Source organism: Scyliorhinus torazame, chromosome 8, assembly GCF_047496885.1.
Source record: "Scyliorhinus torazame isolate Kashiwa2021f chromosome 8, sScyTor2.1, whole genome shotgun sequence".
Lineage (NCBI taxonomy): Eukaryota > Metazoa > Chordata > Chondrichthyes > Carcharhiniformes > Scyliorhinidae > Scyliorhinus > Scyliorhinus torazame.
In genome coordinates this window covers 107,982,615-108,005,547 of record NC_092714.1, presented here as the reverse complement: position 1 = coordinate 108,005,547, position 22,933 = coordinate 107,982,615, and the positions used below count along the sequence as shown (strand labels likewise).

The 22,933-nt window shown below is 44.6% G+C and overlaps 1 protein-coding gene across 1 annotated transcript in view; it reads left to right on the top strand.

Moving 5' to 3' along the window:
* LOC140428025 (cilia- and flagella-associated protein 47-like) overlaps nucleotides 1-22,933 on the top strand; it is a 1,060,448-nt gene that overhangs the window by 149,866 nt on the left and 887,649 nt on the right. Inside the window, exons 12-15 of the mRNA XM_072513997.1 lie at nucleotides 7,812-7,995; nucleotides 11,267-11,320; nucleotides 18,087-18,186; nucleotides 19,276-19,492. Of these exons, the coding sequence (XP_072370098.1) occupies nucleotides 7,812-7,995; nucleotides 11,267-11,320; nucleotides 18,087-18,186; nucleotides 19,276-19,492 (555 nt within the window). The remainder of the gene's footprint in view (nucleotides 1-7,811; nucleotides 7,996-11,266; nucleotides 11,321-18,086; nucleotides 18,187-19,275; nucleotides 19,493-22,933) is intronic.

Here is a 22,933-nt window from a genome sequence, read left to right as displayed (position 1 = left end):
CCTTCCCCTCCAGCAGCTAGACACCTCCGAAATCCAAAGATTGCCTCCACGGGGCCTGGCTTTACCTCGTCTCCCACTATCCTTGATAAAGTCCCAAACACCGCCTCCCAGAAGCTCTCCAACTTCTCGCAACCCCAAAACTTGAGAAAGTGATTCGCCGTCCCTGCCCACAATTCTCACATCCATCTGTTACACACGGTAAAAATCCACTCTGAGCCCGAGTCATTTTACCCTGTGCACTACTTTAAATGGAATCAAACTTATTTTAGCAAAGGAGAAAGTGAGTTCACTTGCGCATTGCCTCCCTAACTCTCTGACACTTATTCTTAATGCTTTCCACCAGTGCCTCACGCTGCTCTCGCAACCACTGTTCCTGATCCTGCCCTCCTCCACCTCAACTGGGCGCAGCAATTTCTCCAGCAGCATGTACTCTGCTGGTTGGGGGAACATCGGCAGCTCCTTTTGTGCAAAGTCCCGCACCTGCCAGTACCTAATCTCACTCCCCCTCGGTAAATCAAACTTCTCCAGCAGCTCATCCAACCCACTGAATTTCCCCTCTGAGAACATATCCCAGACCCGCTCCAACCCCATCTCCCTCCACCGCCTATACATCCCACCCATCCCACCTGGCTTAAACCTGTGGTTCTCAAACAGTGAACTCAACACTGATATTTGGTCCAATTTAAAGTGCCTCCTCAGCTAATTTCAAATCTTAATAGTCAACTCCACCTTGTATACTTCCTCGGGGCTAACGGCAACAGGGCCATCACCAGGGCCCTCAAACTTGAGCCCCTACTGAATTCTTCCTCTAACCTGATCCACTCTGCCCCCTCCCCTCCGCGCCAACGCCTCATACTCTCCACATTCGCTGTCCAATAGTAGTGCATCAGGTTCTGGAACATCAACCCCCCTCCCTGCCTTTGTAACAGAACCAACTTCACCCTCGGTACCTTCCCTGCCCACACAGATCCCGAGACCAACGCCTTCACCTTCTGGAAAAAGGCCTGAGGGAGAAAAATCGGGAAAGACTGAAAAACAAACAGGAACCTTGGCATCTTTACCCTCCCTGCCAATGTCAAGTGCAATGTATCCCACCTTTTAAAGTCCCCCTTAACCACTTCCACTAAACCTGTCAAGCATTGTGACCCACACATGCGTCACCTAAATCCCCAGATACCTAAACCGCTCCCTTACCACCTTAAATGGTAGCACCCCCAGGTTTGCACCCCCCCCCACCCCCGACACATTCACCAGGAATTCACCGGGAATACCTTACTCTTCCTTATGTTCAACTTATAACCGGAAAAAGCCCCAATCACTCCAACAAGCCCACAATTTTCCCCATACTTTCCAACGTGTCCGACACAAACAACAGGCCGCCCGCATACAGTGATACTCAGTGCTATCTAACCCCCCTCACAATTTCTTGCCACTCAGCCGACACGCGAAGGGCCATCGGCAAGGGCTCGATCACCAATGCAAGTAACAATGGCGACAGCGGGCACCCCTGCCTCATCCCCCTATGCAACCCAAATTCGTCTTGTTCATTGGAACACTAGTCATGGGGGAATGCAGACAACAATCGAACCCACGCCATAAATTTTGGTCCAAACCCAAACCATCCCAGAACTTCAAACAGGTACCTCCACTCTACCCAGTCGAATGCTTTCTCTGCAGCCATGGACAATTGCCACGGAGTCATGATTACATTCAGCAACCTCCTATTTTACTAGAGAGCTGCCTCCCCTTCACAAAGCACGTTGGGTCTTCAGAAACCACCTTCACCAGGACTTTCATATCCGTGTTAAGCACCAAAATGGGCCTGGAGGACCCACAGTCCAGTGGTTCCTTCCCCTTTTTCTGGATTTGAAATCGACGTCTGTGCTAACGTAGCAGGCAACTCCCCCTTTTCCACCGCCTCCCTAATCATAACCACTGGGGGGTGCAACTCTGTTGCAAACTGCTTGTTAAACTTCGCTGGAAAGCCTTCTGGTCCCGGAGCATTCCCCAGCTGCATCCTAATAATACACTCCATCACCTCCCTTAATCCCAACTGCTCCTCCAATTCCTGCCTCTTTCCCCCCCCCCCCCCCCACCCCTGAGGGTCCTGCACGTTCCTGGCCTCCGTAAATCCCGTTTTCTTGCTCAACAAAAGGACAACCCTCATTGATTTTGAATCAAACCCCGAGTGAAACACTTGTCCCACCCTTCCCTTCCTCAGCCTCGTCTGATCCTTCACCCGGGGATGTGTCTCCTGCAAGAAAATCACCTCTGCTCTCAAGCTCTTCAGCTGAGCGAACACCTGGGACCTCTTGACCCATGGAATGCCCATCCAGCCCGCAGGCATTCCCTGCCAAGATTCTCACTGGAGGCTGACGCGTACACCCCCTTCTTGTTTCTATCATCGCTAACCGTAGACTCCGCTCACCCATTCCTACTCCAAACTGAGCCCATCCAAGCTGGCCTCCGCCCCACTCTGCCCTTGATCACACTCATCGATTCACCAATCTTTTTCTCTTCATGTACCTACAGAAACATACAATGTTTTTGTCTCAACTACCTCCTGTGCTAACGAATTCCAAAGGCCGACCACTCTCTGGGTGTAGAAATTTCTCCTCATCTCGGTCCTAAGTGATCTACCCCATATCCTCAGACAGTAACCCCTGGTTCTGGACATCCGCACCACTGGGAACATCCTTCTTGCATCTACCCTGTCTAGTCTTGTTAGAATTTTATAGGTTTCCATGAGTCTTCCCCCTCATCCTTCTGAACTCCAGCGAATGCAATCCTAACCCACTCAATCTCTCCTCATACGTCTGTCCTGCCACCCCAAGAATCAGTCTGGTAAACCTTCGCTGCTCTCTGTCTATGGCAAGAACATCCTTCCTCAGATAAGGAGATCAAAACTGCACACAATATTCCAGATGGGGCCTCACCAAGACCCTGTATAATTGCAGCAAGAAATCCTACCCCTGTACTCTAACCCTCTCGCTATGAAGGCCCACATACCATTTGCCTTCTTTACCACCTGCTATATCTGCACGCTATCTTCAGCGACTTGTGTACGAGGACACCCAGGTCTTGATGTACATTCGGCTTCCTAATTTAGTGGTGGGTCTGTGGAATTCATTGCCACAGAGGGCGGTGGAGGCCGGGACGTTGAGTGTCTTTAAGACAGAAGTTGATAAATTCTTGATTTCGCAAGGAATTAAGGGCTATGGAGAGAGAGGGGGTAAATGGAGTTGAAATCAGCCATGATTGAATGGTGGAGTGGACTCGATGGGCCGAATGGCCTTACTTCCACTCCTATGTCTTATGGTCTTATGGTCTTATGGCCATTGAATAATAGTCTGCCTTTCCATTTTTGCTACCAAAGTGCTACCCCTCACTTATCCAAATTATACCGCATCTGCCACTCATTTGCCCATTCATTCAACTTAGCTAAGGGCTGCATGGTAGCACAGTGGTTAGCACAGTTGCTTCACACTCCAGGGTCCCAGGTTCGATTCCCGTCTTGGGTCACTGTCTGTGCGGAGTCTGCACGTTATCCCCGTGTCTGCGTGGGTTTCCTACAGGTGCTCCAGTTTCCTCCCACAGTCCAAGATGTGCAGGTTAGGTAGGTTGGCTATGCTAAATTGCCCTTAGTGTCCAAAAAGGTTGGGTTAGGTGGGGTTACGGGGATAGGGTGGAGGTGTGGGTTTCAGTAGGGTGCTCTTTCTGAGGGCCAGTGCAGACTCAATTGTAAATTCTGCACTGTTAATTCTATGATTCGTATCCAAATCTCTGCATCCTCCTCACAGTTCACTCTCCTGCCTGCCAATTTGAAAAAGACAAGTTAATTCCTACTCTTTGTTTCCTGCCTGCCAGCCAGTTTTCTATCCATCTCAATACACTACCCCCAATACCACGCACTTTAATTTTATGTGGGACTTTGTCAAAAGCCTTCCTAAAGTCCAAATAAACCACATCCACTGGCTCCCCCTGATCAACTTTACGATAACATCCTTGAAGAATTCCAATAGAGTTGTCAAGCATGATTTCCCCTTCATAAATCCATGCTGACTCTGCCCGATCCTGCCACTGTTTTCTAAGTGTCCTGCTATAAAACCTTTGATAATGGATTCTAGAATTTTCCCCACTACCGACAAGAGGCTTACTCGTCTATAATTCATTGTTTACTCTCTACCTCCCTTTTAAAATAGTGAACTTATATTAGCTACCTTCCAATCTGTAGGAACTGTTCCAGAGTCTATAGAATCCTGGAAGATGACCACCAATACATCCAGTATTTCTAGGGCCACTTCCTTCAGTACTGTGGGATGTAGATTATCAGGCCCTGGGGATTTATCTGCCTTCAATCCCATCAACTTCCCGAACACCATTTCTCTACTAATATTGATCACTTTCAGTTCCTCCCTCTAACTAAACCCTACATTCCCCAACATTTCTGGTATCTTATTTGTATCATCATTTGTGAAGACTGAACCAAAGTATGTATTTAGTTGCTCAACCATTTTTTTGCCCCCCATTATAAATTTCCCTGCTTCTGACTGTAAGGGACCTACATTTGTCTTTACCAATCTTTTTCTCTTCACGTACCTATTTTATGTTCCCAGCAAGCTTACTCTTGTACTCTGTTTTTCCCTTCTTAATCAATCTCTTGGTCCTCCTTTGCTGACTTCAAAACTGCTCTCAATCCTCAGGTGTGTTGTATTTCTTGGCCAATTTGTATGCTTCTTCCTTGGATCGAATACTGTCTCTAATTTCCATTGTAAGTCATGATTGGCCACCTTTCCTGTTTTACTTTTGCGCCCGACAATTTTTGCAGTTCCCCCATGCGCTCCTTGAATGTTTGTCATTGCCTATCCACAGTCATCCCTTTTAGTAATGTTTCCCTATCTGTCATAGCAAATTCTTGCTTCATAATTATCATAGATTCCTTTATTAAGATTCAGGACCCTAGACTCAGAATACAATACTTCACTCTCCATCTTGATGAAAAATGTTAGCATATTATGGTCGCTCAGCCCAAGGGTTCTCGCACAACCAGATTGACAATGATTCAATTCTCATTGAACAGTACCCAGTCCAGGATGGCCTGTTCTCTTGTTAGTTCCTCCACATATTGGTCCAGAAAAGCACCCCCTATACACTACAGGAATTCCTTCTGTAAGGTATTGTGACTAATTTGATTTGCCCAATCTCTATGCAGATTAAAATCACCCATAATTTCAGTTGTTCCTTTATTGCAAATGTGTCTAATTTCCTGTTTAATGCCATTTCCAACATCACCACTACAGTCTATACATAATGTCCACTAACATTTTTTTCCCCCTTGTTATTGGCTATCCCTTGCTAACGAAGATGATTGAAGATGGCCAATAAAGCCAGTTTAGGATCTGCAGACTGTGTCATGTAAGGAATTTGTTGTCATGTGAAAGATCTGGCCATGTGTTATCAGTTCGGGTGTTATCAATTCGGGTGTATGATGTGTTCTCTTTGCCGCTTTTGATTTTACTCTTCATTTTGCCATCATTGGGTCTCAGAACTAGTGATCCTTCCCACGGATACTGCTACCATCTGGTTCGATCCAGGGAAATAGTCTCTCAGGAGTTAATATTGCATTCTTCATGTTGACTTTCGGCACATCCTTGAGCAGTAAAAGGGAAAAACCTTCTTGGTCTTCTCCTCTTAAATCTATCTATCTGTTGCAGATGCACCTGAGCATGACAGCATAGGTAGGAGTGATTAATGCTTGGTCCTTGTGGAGACAAAGTCAAGTCTTCACACTGAGGATACCCTCCATCATGTTGTGTAACACTACCAATGTGCTAAAGAGGAATGATTCAGTACAGATCTAGCAGTTCAAAACTGGGCATCCATGAGGAGCTGTGGACCAATTACCATCCCAATCAGTCTACACTCAATCATGAGTAAAGTGATGGAAGGAGTGTCCACAGTGATATCAATTGGCTCGTATTCAGAAATAATCTGCTAGCTGAGACCCTGTTTGGGCTGTGCCAGAACCACTCAGTGTTAGACCTCATTGCACCCTTAACCCTAATATTTTCAAGGTAGCATTTCGCCGAGTGTGAATTCCCAGTAAAATTGTGGTCAATGGGAATTAAGGGGAAGCTCTCCACAGGTTGGAGTCATACATAACACAGAGGAAGATGATTATAGTTGTTAGAGGCCAATATCTTAGTCCCAGGATATCACTGCAAGTGCTCTTCAAGGTAGTGTCCAGGGCCAAGTCATCTTCAGCTGCTTCATCAATGGCTGTCATGTTGTCAGACTGGGGATATTCACTGATGATTGCCCAGCTTTCCGTTCCATTTGCAACTGATCAGATAATGAAGCAGTCTGTTCCCACCTGTAGGAAAACCTGGACAACATTCAGCTTTGAAATGCTAAGTAGCAAGTAACATTCACGGCACAAAAATGCGTAGGCAATGACCATCTTCAACAAGAGAGAACCAAATCATTTCCTCTTGACATTCAATGGCTTCCTATTGTCGAATCCCCGACTATAAAAATTCTGGAGGTTACGTTTGACCTTGAACTGAACTGGGCAAGCCGTATAAATAATGTGGTTGCAAGAATAGGTCAGGTGCTGGGAATTCTGAGACGAGTAATTCACCTCCTGACTCCCCAAAGCCTGTCCACCAAATGCTAAGGCACAAGTCAGGGGTGTGATGGGACATTCTGGTCTGTAAGTTATTAGACACTTCGACCAGTTTATCAATAAAACGTTTTACCCAGGTGCCCTTTTTTGCGAGATGAGGAAAGGACAAGTACAGGTTCCTGGTTCAACCCAAATAAAACAATTATTCTCCCAAATTATCTGCCCACGATTCAAATACTACCTGTGCCTATGAACTGGATTGAGCTGCGGGTCCAGTCTTCTGCGCATCAGTTGTCTCAGGGCCTTCGTCTGTGAAGGTGGGTCTCACATGCCTCTTCCAGTTCTCTGGTCTGCCGTTGAGTTTTTTCCGTCGCCTCTGCGTCAAGTCTGCTGTGGAGGGTCCCTGGGTGTCTTCTTATCCCCCTCTTAACGTCCTTTTTTACAACGCTAGCTTGTTGGATGGTGGTGGGGGCAGGGATAAGGGGGAATTCTGGGGGGGGGGGGGGGGGCAATTGCGATTGGTCAGGTTGTGTCCAGGTGGTGAGGGGGGTTTAGTTCAGGTCAGGCAGCTGGCCAGATCAAGTCGGGGAGTTGGGTCGGCCCGAAGTTTTAATTCTTCTATATGTTTTCTGGGGAACTATTTGTGTAACACAGAACCATCAACCTTTGGATTTAAATCGCTTTCCTAGTGCAGTGCAATTACCCGGAAGAAGTTTGCATATCTGGGCAATTGTCGTACAAACCCTTACCTGGGAACGTCTGAAGGGGATTTTCCAGTCAACTTTGGGATACCTTCCCAGTCTGAAGCTGGGGAGCTCGGAAGTCACAGCCCTGGACAGTATTTGTTTTTAAATGTGCCATTCTTCAAGTTGTTGCTGGATAAGGAATAGCTTTATGCTCTTAATTCAGCAGCCTTCATCACAAGATAATTGAAGACATAATGAAACATTTTACAGAGTGATTGTCATACTTTTTAATGCATAGTGTAGAGTAGCAGGACAAAAGGTTTGCTCTGAAAAAATTAGATGGAACTAGCTAAGATTTTTCAAAAACAAGGTGCAATTTCCAATTAAATCCTGCAGCAGATTTCAGCTGCTCTTCCATTCATCGGCTCTTATTGTGATATATTTTTGTTGTCATACATACTATATCATCCTTATAAAACATATTAATTCTATATCTTTAGAGAATTTGAAAAGTTTAACAATGCAATAGATATTGGTCTGAGACCAGCAGAAGGGCTGCACTCTCCATTTCCTGAAGTCAGACCCTATATCTCAAAGAAAAGGCCATCAAAGCCCTGTGTATCATACCTATCACCAAGAATGCACAAGCTTGCAATCCAAACCACCATTCCAATCGAAAGACCGGTAAGTTAGTTTAACTTATGTTCTACCAGTTAAGGTAAAATTATATAATAATAATAATAATAATCGCTTATTGTCACAAGTAGGCTTCAAATGAAGTTACTGTGAAAAGCCTCTAGTCGCCACAAATCTTATGATTAGAAATAGAAACAGAAAATGCTGGAAATTATTCAGCTGCTCAGTTGGCACCGGTGAAGAGTGAAATGGGGTTTATGGGCTAAATTCTTGTTGCAGGGCTGGGACCCCACTTCAGGATTATTTCTGGGTCCCAATCCTGCTCCAAGTTGGCGCCAACTCAAAGAGTTGGCAAGTTAGTGGCCCAGCGGAAGTTTCAACATCCAATTAGTGGCAGCAGAGGTGGTGGCAGTTAGACATGGCGGGCCTGACCTAAAGGGCAAATGGCAGCCATTATTGTGTCAATGATTATTTTGGAATGGAGGAGAGCAGCGAGCCAGCGGCATATCAAATTCCCATGCAAGAGGGGCCACAAATGAACCATTACCTCCCTTGAGGTACATGTAGAAGTGGTTAGCGCACAGCAGAGTGTCTTGATTCCTTCGAGGGGCAGCCGAGTCAGCCAGATAATGCAGGCATGGCTGGCGGTGTCTCATGAAGTGAGTAGCCGGTGCTTTGCCAGCAGGATATGGCTCAGTGCCAGAAAGACTTCAAAACTCTTCCGACAGCTGGCAAAGTGAGTGCAATGTGGCACCTGGATAAAAGGTGTCCAGTCCTGACCAGCACAACCATGAGCTTAGCAGCCTTAGGTTCCATAGTGCCCTGGAACATGGGAAATATCATTACGCTGTTTTGGCAAGGCTCACATCTCAAGCACTTGTGGAGGAGGCAATGCAAGGCAGAAAATTCAGATGTTCTTGACCCACCTGAGGTGGTGAAGGAGGGCATTCTTTCACCTTGTAGGGGAAAAGAGCACACAACTCCAAGAAAGAGCTTATCCCCAATGTCAGCATTCAAAGGTCCATGGAGGAGGAGGCCTTTCGTATTATCAAGGTAGCACTGCATCAGGAAGTTGACAATGGTGAGATGGCAGTTCATCAAAGACAGGACAAAATTATCTTATCGTCCTCAGGTGACTGGGATGAACTTTCCTCCTTCGTTTCTCCTCGGTTTTCTTCATACTATACAAAAGCTCTCTGTTGCAGTTCTTCAGAAACAGCTGGGCTGATTGAGTTGAGTATTCTAACCAGCTTCTTATATTTACCAGAGGATCTGCTATAGAGAGAGAAATTCAACATGCCATTATGATGCTGTCATCTTCATTAGCGGAGGAAGAAATAACTGAGCCAGCACCAACATATTAACTAAGTCTTCCTGGAGCAACAGACAAAGTTGTGAGCCCAAATCTCTGCAATGCCTTGGGCAGCGGCTAGTCATGAGCGGAGAATGGAAGAGTCAAACTATGTTGTACGCTCTGTTATGTTTCAAGAATATGAGTGCCCATGAGCTCATTCATTGAAAGAGTGGCCAATCTTTTCGAGAACAAAATGTGATATCACACTGAGTGATGCAGAAATAGTGCATTCACATAGACGGAACGTATACCACATTCTGTACCATTGACTAGTCAGTGACATTGATGGTGCAAAGATAGATGGAATGGATTCCATTGTCTCATGTGGTGGATCCCTCAGAATTGCATGATAGGGTTGAAGGAAGCATCAATGACACTGAGGGGTCCATCACCCAGGGCAGTGTCAGCATTACTTTGGCCCCTCTGACTCCTCTATACAAGTAGACCTGGTGATGCAGGTATGGTGGTCTGTGGCAGAGCGCCCACTGATTCCACGGCAACAAGGATGACCATCATGAGCATCTCAACCACATGCACAAACAAGTGAACAGCTTACCTCCATCTCCGCCTCAGCCACAGGGTAGTACCCCACAGGGGTGGATATGAGCAAAAGGAACATCGTCAGTAGTTTCACTTGGTGACCCACTTGGCTGACTTTTATCATAGTTCATAAGAATTGGATGTAATAGAAATGTTGATGATTGAACCCAGGCTTGTGTGTTTGCCAAATTTGATGTCCGTGAGGCAGAAGAATTATGAACTGGGGGAGGGATACACATGAGTGTGTTTGTGGAAGTTGTGTTGCAGCAGGTTGAGGCTTCTCTTCCAGAAAGTGTGGAGATCAATGGAAAAACATGGATATGCTCCCTCCCTCTGGGAAAGTTGAACCTTTGAGCCATGACCCTTCCCAAATGAGGCACCTTTAGGAGAAATGCCTCTGAATTAATGTGGCACAAGCCTCCCTTCCATTCTGGTCAGTGCTATGATTCTTCAGGTGGACCCGTGGAAGGCATTTCAAGACTGTTGCCATTTGCCTTAACTGCAGCATCCTCTGGCAGTACTGTTGCTCTGTCATTCAGGAAGTTCATTCTTTGTCAGTATACCCTCTGATGCGGGCCTTGCCTGAATTGCCCCTTCTACCCCTCATGCGTCACGACAATGTTAGTCAGGACCAATGGATTGTATTTTCTGTTGGAGAATTTGCTCCTCATCTCCAGCTCAGCCTCAGGTTCAATGATAGCCTCCCATGACAGTAGATGCACTGTGCCGACTTCCTGGACACTCCCCTGTTCTGCTGCAATAATCTTCGGAAGTTCACTTCCTCCTCACCCAATTGGTCCAGCGCTTTCAGATCAAACTCTCTTCAACATCTTCACAGAGTGTATGAAGAACTCTCTCACATTCCTCCTTTTTTATACACTGCACTTAAATGCACACACCTCGGTGACTGTCTCCCCATCTGTGTCTCTGCCTCCTCTTGGATGTGGTTGTCACCTTGCATGTTCACCGTAACTCCTCTCTAAAATTGCTTCCTATGTTTCAATGAACTTGTTCATCGGATAAACTGATGACCCACCACTGTCAGGCAAGGTCACACTGCATAAGTCCGCACTTCCATCAAAATTGCTGGGATAAGTGCCCATGTTGAGAAGCTGGCACATCTCTTGGTGGCTCACCCACCTCCTCTGTCCATCAAAAATCCAGTCCATTATTTCAGGTGGTGACCTTTCATCGGAGTGGGAATATAAACAAAAGCTGCCTTTCTCTCATTTCTGATGAAATCCCAGGACAGATGCTACTTGACTGGCTGAGTATTTTCCAGCTTTTCTATTTTTATTTTAGGTTTTGGACATCCATAGTATTGTGCTTATGTTATGATTAGAAATGCTGAATCATCTGGTTAAATGTATCCTTACAAACTTTCCTTCATTTTACTATAACATTTTTATTTCCTTTCCTGTCAAGGAATTAGCATGTCGTGATGGAAGTTCCATGGGCACAAGTGACCATTTTCCAAAGGTGAGTTGCAACACAAGACACCAACAGAATATCTGGAATGAGTGGTGTCGAGGGAGGGAAGAGAAGTGCAGCAGTTGGAGGGGGAACAAATTGAGCTTTCTCCTAAACTTATCCACACACTGCACTTCCAGCAGGGTTTGCGGTATGGTTTTCAGGGCAGGATTGCCAAGTCTGTAGAAGGTTAATCCTCTGGACACTTTCTCCAGAAATCTGGGGGAGAAACATATTTGTGTTGCAAGCAAATTTAACAAACCGTACCTTCAGTCCCTTCATCCAAGTCATTTATGTACATTTCAAAAAGCTGAGGCTCCAGTACTGATCCCTGTGGCTCACCACTCGTCACATTCTGCCAACTAGAAAAATACGAATTTATCGCAACTCTCTGTTCCCTGTTAGCTAGCCAATCTTTAATCCATGCCAATATATTACCCACTACACCATGAATTTTTATTTTTCGCAATGATCTTTGATGTGGCACCTTATCATATGCCTTCTGGAAATCCAAGTACAGTACATCCACCAATTCCTCTTTATCCACAGCGTATGTAACTCCTCCAAAGGAGCCTGAGACCTCCTGGTCCATGGCTCATCTACTCTTTCACCTACATCTGGATTTGCTTCGCCTCCTTTCCTATCCCCATATCCAATGATTCTCTTTGTTCCCCCAAAATCTATCAATCTTAATCCTGAATAAACTCAGCAACGGGGGGGGGGGGGAGAATTTCATGGATAAAAAGTTATTTAAGTCATGCAGTAGCTGTCAGGTTCTCCCACAGGTGGCTTAACTTTTGAAAAAAAAGACCATTAACTGACGACATTTTAAATATATCATTGCAAGGTTCTTGCTTGTGAGAAAAAAAGAAAGATAAAATAAATACTTACATTTATATGGTGTTCTTCATAATGTCAAAGTATTTAAAAAATAATTGCCTAGTTCACTTGCGTCATTACAGCGTTGTTCCGCTGCAGTCACTTAATTCTCTACTTTAGCAAACAAATCAATGTGCCAACAGAGTATATTGGCAGTCAGAGTACTATTGAATATAGGTATGCATTCTTCTCATTACGAACATATGAAATAGGAGAAGTAGGCCATTCAGCTCCTCGAGCCTGCTCTGCCATTCAATAAAATCATGGCTGATCTGTTGGTGTTTCGAGTTCCACATTCCCACCTATCCCCAATAATCTTTGATTCCCCTGTCTAACAAGAATCTATCTACCTCCACCTCAAACTTAGTCAATGAATCCACCTCCACCACCTTCTGAGGCAGAGAGTTCCAAATTGCACAACCCTCTGAGAGAAAAAAATTCTCTTCATCTCCGTGTTAAAAGGGCGACCCCCTAAGTTTAAAACCATGCCTCCTAGTTCTGGACACACCCAAGAGAGGAAACATACTTTCCATGTGCAGCTTGTCAAGACTATTCAAGATCCTATATACACATTGTATCACATCAAATAAGAAAATACTTATACACTATTTTTTCAAGCAAGCTGGAATATTTTTCTTCTCTCTCCTGATGGACTTTTTATTGCCTTTAACGATTCTCTTTAGCCTAATTCTTAGCATTTTGTCCATTTGTCATACAGCTTTCCTGTGATTGCCATTACAATTTGGAACAACCTGTTGATAAGATTTGAACACATTAACTGTTTCTCTCTCCCATACACTCTCTCTTCCACTCTCTCTCCCCCACATATGTACTAACAGTCAGGAGCTTCTAAAGAATTTTGCAGCCAATTAGTTACTTTTGAAGTGTACCATCTGTCGTAGGGGAATGATCAGCCATTTTTCACACAAGGTCCCAGAAATAGGAATGAGATAAATAAATAAGGCTAAATGTTGTCTTGAACACAAGGAGAAGTATCTATTGCTCCTCCTTGAATATTGCCAATGGATCATTTACATGCACTTGACAGGCCAGATGGGGATTCCTGTCTCCTCTGAAAGATGGATACGTAATTATATATTTTTAAAAAACCATTGATCTGAATTTTGCTGCTTGTCATGAAGCAAGGACTTAATCATTGAACTTGAACAAGGACTTGCATAGAGACCTTGTGATCTCTGTGTTTGAACTTTATCTCCTCACAGTATTCTTCAATACGGATTCCCAGAATGGAGCTGCAGTGATGGTATCAAGCTGTCCCAGTAGTCAGTTACGTTAAAATACTCTCATAGACAGCCAACCAGGGAATGAAAAATACTAAAATCAAATTACTTAAAAATTTTTTTTTACATAGAGTGAAATAAAGATTGGTACATACACATACAATAAAGTGGATGAACTAATTGCGCAGATAGATATAAATAGGTATGATATAATTGGGATTACGGAGACATGGCTGCAGGGTGACCAGGGCTGAGAACTGAAAGTCCCAGGGTTTTCTGTATTTCGGAAGGACAGGCATAAAAGAAAAGGTGGTGGCCTGGCACTGTTGGTTAAAGAGAAAATTAACACAGTAGTGAGAAAGGATATTAGCTCTGACAATGTGGAGTCTGTATAGGTAGAGTTGAGAAATACCAAGGGGCAAAAAACATTAGTGGGTGACATATATAGAACCCCAAACTGCAGTGGTGATGTTGACAATGGCATTAAACATGAAATGAGAGATGCATGTAATAAGGGAATATCGGTGATCATGGGTGATTTTAATCTTTGCATAGATTGGGCAAATCAAATCAGTCACAATGACGTAGAGGAGGAATTCCTGGAGTGTATGTGGGATGGTTTTCTTGACCACAATGTGGAGGATCCAACTGGAGAGCAGGCCACTGTGTAATGAGAAGGAAATCATTGCCAATCTGGTTGTGCGAGACCCCTTGGGGATGAGCGACCACACCATGATAGAATTTGTTATCAAGATGGAGAGTGAAGTAGTTGATTCGGAGACTAGGATGCTGAATCTTAATAAAGAGAACTATGAAGATATGAGGTGTGAGTTGACCTTGATAGATTGGGGAGAGTTACTTAAAGGGATGACAGTAGATAGGCAATGGCAAACATTCAAGGAACACATGGGGGAACTACAGCAACTGTTCATTCCTGTCTGGCACAAAACCAAAATGGGTAAGAGGGCCAATCCATGGCTTACAAGGGAAATTAGAAAAAGTATCTGATCCAAGGAAGAAACATACAGATTGGCCAAGAAGAATAATAGGTCTGAGGATTGGAAGCAGTTTAGAATTCAGCAAAGAAGGATGAAGGGATTGATTAAGAAGGGGAAGGTACAGTACGAAATGAAGCTTGCAAGGAGCATAAAGACTGACACTAAGAGCTTCTAGAGATATGTGAAGAGAAAGAGATTGGTAAAGAGAAATGTAGGCCCCCTAAAGACAGAAACAGGGGAATGCATAATAATGGACAAATAAATGGCTGAGCAAGTGAATATATACTTTGGTCTGTCTTCACAAATCTTCACAAATCAATTACCAGAAATGTTGGAGAATGAAAGGTTTAGTGAGAGGGAAGTACTGAGGGAGATCAACACTAGTAGAGAAATTGTGCTGGGAAAATTGATGTGATTGAAGGCGAATAAATCCCCAGGGCCTGAGAATCTGCATCCCAGAGTGCTTAAGGAGGTGGCTCTGGAAATAGTGGATGCATTGGTGGTGATCTTCCTGGATTCTCTAGACTCTGGAACAGTCCTTGCAGATTGGAGGGTAGCTAATATCTCTCCGATATTCAAAAAGGGAGGTCGAGAGAAAGCAGGGAACAATAGATCAGTAAGCCTAACATTGGTAGTGGGGAAAATTCTTGAATCCATTATGAAGGACTTTATAGTGGAACATTTGGAAAGCAGTGGCAGGATCAGTCAGAGTCAGCATGGATTTATGAAGGGAAAATCATGCTTCACAAATCTGTTGGAATTTTCTGAAGATGTAACCAGTACAGTTGACAAGGGGGAGCCAGTCGATGTGGTATATTTGGACTTTCAGAAGGCATTTTCATTTCATTTTCATTTCATTTGACAAGTCCCGCATTAGAGATTATTGTGCAAAATTAAAGCGCATGGGATTGGGGGAAATGTATTGAGGTGGATGGAAAACTGGTTGGCAGAGAGGAAACAAAGAGGAATTAATGGGTCCTTTTCAAATTGGCAGGCAGTAACTAGTGGGGTGCCACAGGGATTGGTGCTGGGACCCCAGCTATTCACAATATATATTAATGATTTGGAGAAGGGAACAAAGTGTAACATCTCAAAGTTTGCAGATGATACCAAATTAGGTGGGAGGGTGAATTGTGACGAGGATGCAAGGATCCTACAGCATAATCTGATCAGGTTGGGCGAGTGGGCAAATCAATGGCAGATGCAGTATAATTTGGTTAAGTGTGAGGTTATTCAGTTTGGAAGCAAAAACAGGAAGGCAGATTACTACCTGAATGGTTGTAAATTGGGAGAAGGGAGTGTGCAGAGGGACCTGGGTGTCCTTGTGCACCAGACGCTGAAGGTAAGCATGCAGGTGCAGCAGGCGGTAAAGAATGCACATGGTATGTTGGCCTTCATTGCAAGAGGTTTCGAGTATAGAAGCAGGGATGCTTTGCTGCAGTTTTACAGGGTCTTGGTGAGGCCACACCTGGAGTATTGTGTGCAGTTTTGACCTCCTTCTCCGAGGAATGATGTTCTTGCTTTCGAGGGAGTGCAGCGAAGGTTCACCAGACTGATTCCAGGGATGGCGGGACGGTCATATGAGGAAAGATTGACTAGGTTGGGATTGTTTTCGCTGGAGTTCAGAAGAATGAGGGGGGAATTCCATAGAGACTATTAAAATCCTAACAGGACTAAACAGGGTAGATACAGGGAAGATGTTACCAATGATGGGTGTGTCCAGAACCAGGGGTCACAGTCTGAGGATTCAGGGTAAACCATTTTGGACAGAGATGAGGAGACATTTCTTCACCCAAAGAGTCCTGAGCCTGTGGAATTCATTACCACAGGAAGTAGTTGATGCTAAATCATTGAACATATTCAAGAGGCAGCTGGATTTAGCACTTGGGGAGAATGGGATCAAAGGCTATGGGTAGAGAGCAGGATTAGGCTATTGAGTTGGATGATTAGCCATGACCGTGATGAATGGCGCAGCAGGCTCGAAGGGCCTAAAGGACTCCTCCAGCTTCTATCTTCTATGTATCTATATGTGGAGCGATGGGCAGGATCACTTTTTTAGCAAATCTGCATATTAGAGCGAGGCAGTATGCTTTACGCTAATGTGCAGATTCCAGAGGTACCTGAGGCTTCGTGATTCAATCCCTTCACCTCGGATGAACGCTGTTTGGTACTGATCCCCGCAAACTGGTCCCCACAAACGGAGACCAAATGGAACAGCACTTATGGGGTCTCCAAAGGGATCGGCGGCCACCAGCTGCATGCCCTTTGGGCAGGATGGTGCCCTGGCACTGCTGGTGCCACCTGTGTACCCTGGCAGTCCCAGCCTGGCACCTTGGCAGTGCCACCTGGGTGCCAGCCTGGCACTTACAAGGTGGCACGGCCAGCTGGTAGGGGCACTGCCAAGGTGTCAGGTTGGCACGACCGAGCTGGCATTTTTGCTCATTCGGGCTGGGGTTGCCCGGTGTGGGTGTTGGGGGGTGTTGGAGAAATGTAACCATTGCAAGTGCTCCCCATTGTAAAACACGGGGCTGTGAGTGGCCTCGACCGCGCGTTCCCCGTTCAGGCCCCTTATGCAAAATGTGTTGCGTTGAATAGTCATGTGTTTCTCGGCACTGCGAGTGCCGGGAAACATGTGGCTAAACGTGCTCACTCGGGGACTTTGTTCACTTTTGGAAAGAAGTTGTTCACTTGGTGGAACAACTCAAATATCATGAGAACATTTTTTTTTAATTAAAAATTTTGTTTAATCTTAATGGTGACGTTTAATGGCACTCCACAAATATAGAATTACTTTTGAAGGACTTGACCTGTTGCTCAGCAACAGTTATAACTTAGATTGCCATTAAAACCCAGTGACGCTTATTTGCACAGGTTGGATAATTCTATTGTGTTACTAACGGCAATGTGAGAGTAAAAGAAGGGAAGTGCGCATCATATCAACGGATTGCAATGTTTTCTGGCTTTAGTGGGGCAGCCTGTGACAAAGCAGTAAATGACAGACAGCAACTACAGGATCACTCCATTAATCTACACTTGAAATATGCAGACAGAATTATCTGTTAACATCAGAAAATCCCACAAAATCCAGGCCATTATTTCTAAAATTGTGTCATGCAAGATTTTTTTTGTGAAAAAGAAAGGGAAAAAGAAAAAGAAAGGAGGGGCTTGCACTTATAGAGTGTTTTTTTATTATATCAGGATGTCCCCAAAAAATCACAGTCAATGAGTTAATCAGAGTTGCTTCACAAAATCACTGAAGATAAATATCAGCTTTAAGATAAGCTTTAAACAACTGTTTTTACGTGTTAAGGGAGAGATATTGACCAGAAGAACCAGAGCGCATAAGTCCAAAGACCAAAGATGTGCCGGTTAGGTGAATTGGCCATGATAAAAGTGCCCCTTCGTGTCCAACGATGTGCAGGGTAGGTGGGGTTACGAGGATACGGTGGGGGAGTGGGCCTGGGTGGGTTCTTTCGGAAGGTTGGTGCAGACGCGATGGGCCAAATGGCTTACTTCTGCACTGCAGGGATTCCAAGATTCTATGAATGCTGGGAAACCAATGCAATGTGTTTATAGATATTATTGGCACTGTGTATTTGGATGGGGAGAAATTTAACCATTACAAGCACATTTAATCTCCTTTCAATTGATTTACAGCAGGCAAGGGATGGCCTTAATGCTGTCCCATCTTCACTTCAAGAGGAGAAAGATTGCAATTTGATTCTGACATCTCAGCAGCTTCACAAAATATCCATTGGTAGGTTGAATATTTGTTTATGACTTCGGTATTTATAGTTCACTTCTGAATAATTAATTTAGTCGGGATAATTAGGCTTTTGGTAGGAAATCCCGTTGCAGATTGGTAAAATGGGTGTTTGTTGTACATGATTTTCCAGCTATTTAAATTAATGACTAGATGTTGATTTGTATTTAATGCTTGCATCTTGCATGTGGTTTCAATATTTGTTGTTCCCCACTGAAAGTACCAAATTGGATAATGAGGCCTAAAATGTCAAGGTGCGGCCGATTAGTTCAGGTGGTTAGAGCGTAATGTTGACGATAATGGTGGCGATCCTGCGGGTTCAGTCCCCATGCCAGCTGAGGTCTGCCTTGAGGCCTGCCTCTTCTATTTGCCCTATTGTGATATCATGGCATCATGAAAATACTGCTCCAGAGGGGGTGGTGTGGAGAGTGATGATTAGCAACTTTCAGATGCTAAATGAAGCGAGGGTATGTCATGAATAATACATTTTTGGATGAATAAATAAAGTGAGGGACTTCCTTTTTCTATATAGATGTTTAACATCCACCTTTAAACATGTAACATTAATGGATTTTTGTTTACCATGTTGTTAGGGACCTTATTGTGCCTCCCTGCTGCTGACTTTGTCCTCCCCATTCCAATGTGTCTCTTGTTCCTGTAGTTGTTGCTGTTATTCCAAGCTGTTTGGAAGATTAAATATTAGAAACAATACCTTTGTTGTAATTTGGTTGCATAGAGAACTGTATAATGATATTCTGAAGAAGTCATATGAACTTGAAACATGAACTCTCTTTCTTTCTCCACAGATGCTTCCTGACCTGCTGAGTTTTTCCAGCACTTTCCATTTTTATTTTGGATTTCCAGCATCCACTGTATTTAGCTTCTATGTCATTGTATAGTGTTGCAGTTACCTTTTGTTCTCAGTAGGAACAGGTTAATACTGTCATAGGTTTTAATCATGTAAAATTTACAACACAGTCAAGGACCTGCTACCGTTTTGACTATTTCACCCATTACAAAGGTAATTGTTTGGTACGATAATCTGCATTTTTTACTAAATTTGTACATTTTTTTAAACTTCAGGTCCGACGACAATCAACTTTGGAACAGTTTGTGTATATTCAACATCAAAGCAAAATTTGAATATTGTAAACAACTTACCTATTCACATTCTAATTGAAGTGACTACTAACTATCCAGAGCTCCGGGAGTCTAGCCCTTTATCACAGGTTATTCCTCCCATGTCTGCAGCTTACTTACCGATAATATTTGAATCTACATTAGAAGGAATTTTTCAGAAGTAAGTATTGATGAGGAATTGCTTTTCTTTCTAAAAAGACACAAGCAGTGGGCTGAATATAAATATGTACATAAGTATGAGTTGTTGGGAAATTGGATATGGACATGGGCATAAAGCAGGTTAGATAACTTTCTCAGCCTGATGTATGATATACAAATATTCACTTATATAGAAGTCAATGGATCAGGATATCAGGTGAGCATCTCATGGGGAAGCCAATGCAAAAGGTGTGTTTTGAGTCCCTTTCCATGCCAGATTTCACTGGTTCCTGTTGCTTTATTTTATCATCATAACAAAGTTAACATGGATCATTGTCAATACCTTCTGCTATCATGTGCCAATGATGTACTGGCAAACTCTGGGGATTCGATTGAAAAATTGTGATTTTCCTTTCATTTTGCAGAGTCTTGAAAAATGTAGAATTATTAGAAAAATATAAGGCTGTCTGAGATAGGAACAGCGAAGCTCATCACTCCAGCTGGACCCGCATGGAGTAACTGGGATGTAGGGAACAAGGGAACCCTCCCCTCTTACGCAACTAGCTGGAGAGGGTGTGGTCTCAGACCGACGGGGTGGGGAGGGGGGGCAGTCTGGCCCGGAAGGGGAGGTGTCTGTTTGGGGTGGGACGGAATCAGTCCGGGGGAGAGGTGGGGATCAGTCCGGGCGTGTGGAGGAATAGGGTGATTCAGCCCGAGGGAGGCGGGGTTGCATCAGTCCTGGAGAGGTGAGCCTTAGGGGGTGCAGGGGTGGGGTGGTCAGAGTGGAAGGGGAAGCTTTGTGAATAGGGGTGTTGAACCAGGAGGGTGGGTGGGACCACTGGTCTGTCAGACCAGAAGGGGGCGTGCAGTCTGCGGTTGGGGGGGCAGAGATGAAATCATTCCTGAGTCGCCTCGGGGGGGGGGGGGGGGGGGGGGGGAGGGGGGAGGAGTCTGAGAGTTGGGGTGGGGGGAACAGACAGTCTGTGAGTGGTGTGGGGTAGGGGCAGATCTGAACAGGATTGGGACGAGAGAAGATTGGGGGGGATGCTGGTCAGACCAGAGGGGGAAACCCGGACAGGTGGGTTAGTCAGGGAATGGGGGGGGGGTGGCCTCTAAGGGGGTGGGAGCACAGGGCTGTCAGTCCGGAAGGAGAGGTGTCAGCCTGGGGGTGGGCTGCTATGTCCAGGAGTGGCGGGACGAGGGGAGCTCGGACTGGAGCGTTGAGAGGGCGGGGATCGGGTCTGTCTGGACAAGAGGGTGGGGAGGGGGGGGGTGTTTGAGGTGGGGGCAGGGGTCAGGCCGGAAAGAGACTGGGGGTCACACCAGAGGGGGCAGACAGGAGGGGGCAGACTGGAGGAGGCAGACTGAAGAGGGTGGGAACCAATCTGGGAGAGAGGGGGGATTGGGCCGAATGGTTGGTCGGACTGGAAGGGAGGAGGGACCTTCTTGAAGGAGGGTGTCAGTCTGAGAGTTGGGGGGAGAGATGGGAGGGGTGGGATGAGACAGCATCGCACCGGGATGGGGTGTCGGACCAGGTCACACCGGGAGGGTGGTGTTGGGTTGCACCGGGAAGGGGTCAGGCCATGCCTGGCGGGTGATGGGCGTTTGGTCCCTTGGGGAGTTGTGTGCATGTGGGAGGGTGTCCTGTGTGAGCTGGGTTTGGGTTTTGTAAATAGTCATCCTGGAGTTAGAAGTGATTCTATTCCTCTAACTCTTTCAGAGTAACCAGTAGGGTAAAACATGCAGAACCATCCGAAGTTAGTGATTTAAATCGCTTCTATCGGACAGTTTCCAGCCCAGCGTAATTGTCCAGAGGAAGTTAGCACTTCTGGGCAATTGCCGATAAAGCCTTACATAGGAACTTTCTTGATGGAGTCCCCTGCACATCATTGGAGTGTCCCTAAATGTGACGCTGGGAAACCAGGAAGCCAGGAGCCAATAAATATGGATTAACGGGTTATCTGTAGTGTAATTGCAGGACCTTCATTTTTTGAAAGTTAAATTGATTAATAGCTAATGTTTGTTACAAACAGCTGAAAAATATCTGGAAAATGCACATTTTTGCAAAAAATGGATATCTCGCCTCCTTTAGTAGAGGTAGTAATGTAATGAAAGAAGAAAATGCTGGTTAAACTCAGCAGGTCTGGCAGCATCTGTGGCAAGAAACACAGAACAGTTCTGTTGAAGGATAATTTAGATCAAAAATGTTAACTCTGTTTCTCTCCGCAGAGTATGCCAGACCTGTTGAATTTATCCAGCATTTTCTGTTATATTTTCAGATTTCCAGCATCTGCAGTAAGTGGCTTTTATTTTAGTAATGTAATGATCAGTTCTTGGTAAAGCGTTAAATTCCTTTTCTCTCCTCTCCTAAAGACACATGTCATCTTCTGGTTCAGCAGATGCTGGTACATTTCTGTCACCTCACTGAAATGTTTGCACTTGTGAATGAGCTGTGTCAGTAGGCTATTCCATGATAAAGGCATGGCAGCCAAGCTTGATCACATTGTTATATAACAGTTCAATCTCTTAGTTCCATCAGAGGTTACTGGATAAGAATCAGGAATTGAAATCCTCTCACCTAGTAATGCTGAGATTAATTGTAACACCACTGTTGCTGCCCAGTTGAAAGAGTATCCAATTCATCACTGATGAAAAAGGAGAGATTGAATCCAGAAACCTCTTGTTTGGTATGGCTCAGTTTACACTGACAATGTGATTATTAACTGAACTATTGGCAGAGGTTGCTGGCAGGACTGGAAATTCTCACCCAAAATCATTGGACTTTTGCCCACTCATTACAACGCCCGGTACCGGCAGGACTGGAAAATTCCAACCGAGACATGATTTACTTACGAAAGCAACATGTTGTCTGTAATAGTTACTTGGTAGTCAATAATCACTTGAAAGAATGTTGTCCACGTGTTAGATAGAATAGAAATTGAGGCCACTGAGATGTTTTCATACCATAGTTCTTGAAACCATTGTGATTTTTTTTTAACACAATCAATTTCTAATGTTCAATCAACTATAATTGTCTACCATCGGTAAGGTTCGCACCTGAGGAAGGAGCTGTGCTCTGAAAGCTAGTGATTCAAAACAAACCTGTTGGAGTTTAAACTGGTGTTGTAAGACTTCTTACTGTGCTCATCCCAGTCCAACGCCGGCAACTCCACATCATCTGTAAGGTTGGCATTGGACGAGAGTCATCTAGAAACTTGGTCTTAACATTTAGCTTGAGAAGCTGAATGCTGCTTTGAATTGGGCACCATTTGAAATTGTTTTTATTACAGAAATTACAATTGCTACACTACAAGTTAATCATGGATACTGTTACTTATTGTTTTCCCTATCCCAGTAAGTATTTGCTGACTTTTAATTTCCACCATATATTGGGCACTGAGAAAAGCAAAATTAGAGAACTGTCAGCAAATTAGTAAGGCAGCACTAATGGTGAGCAGATACA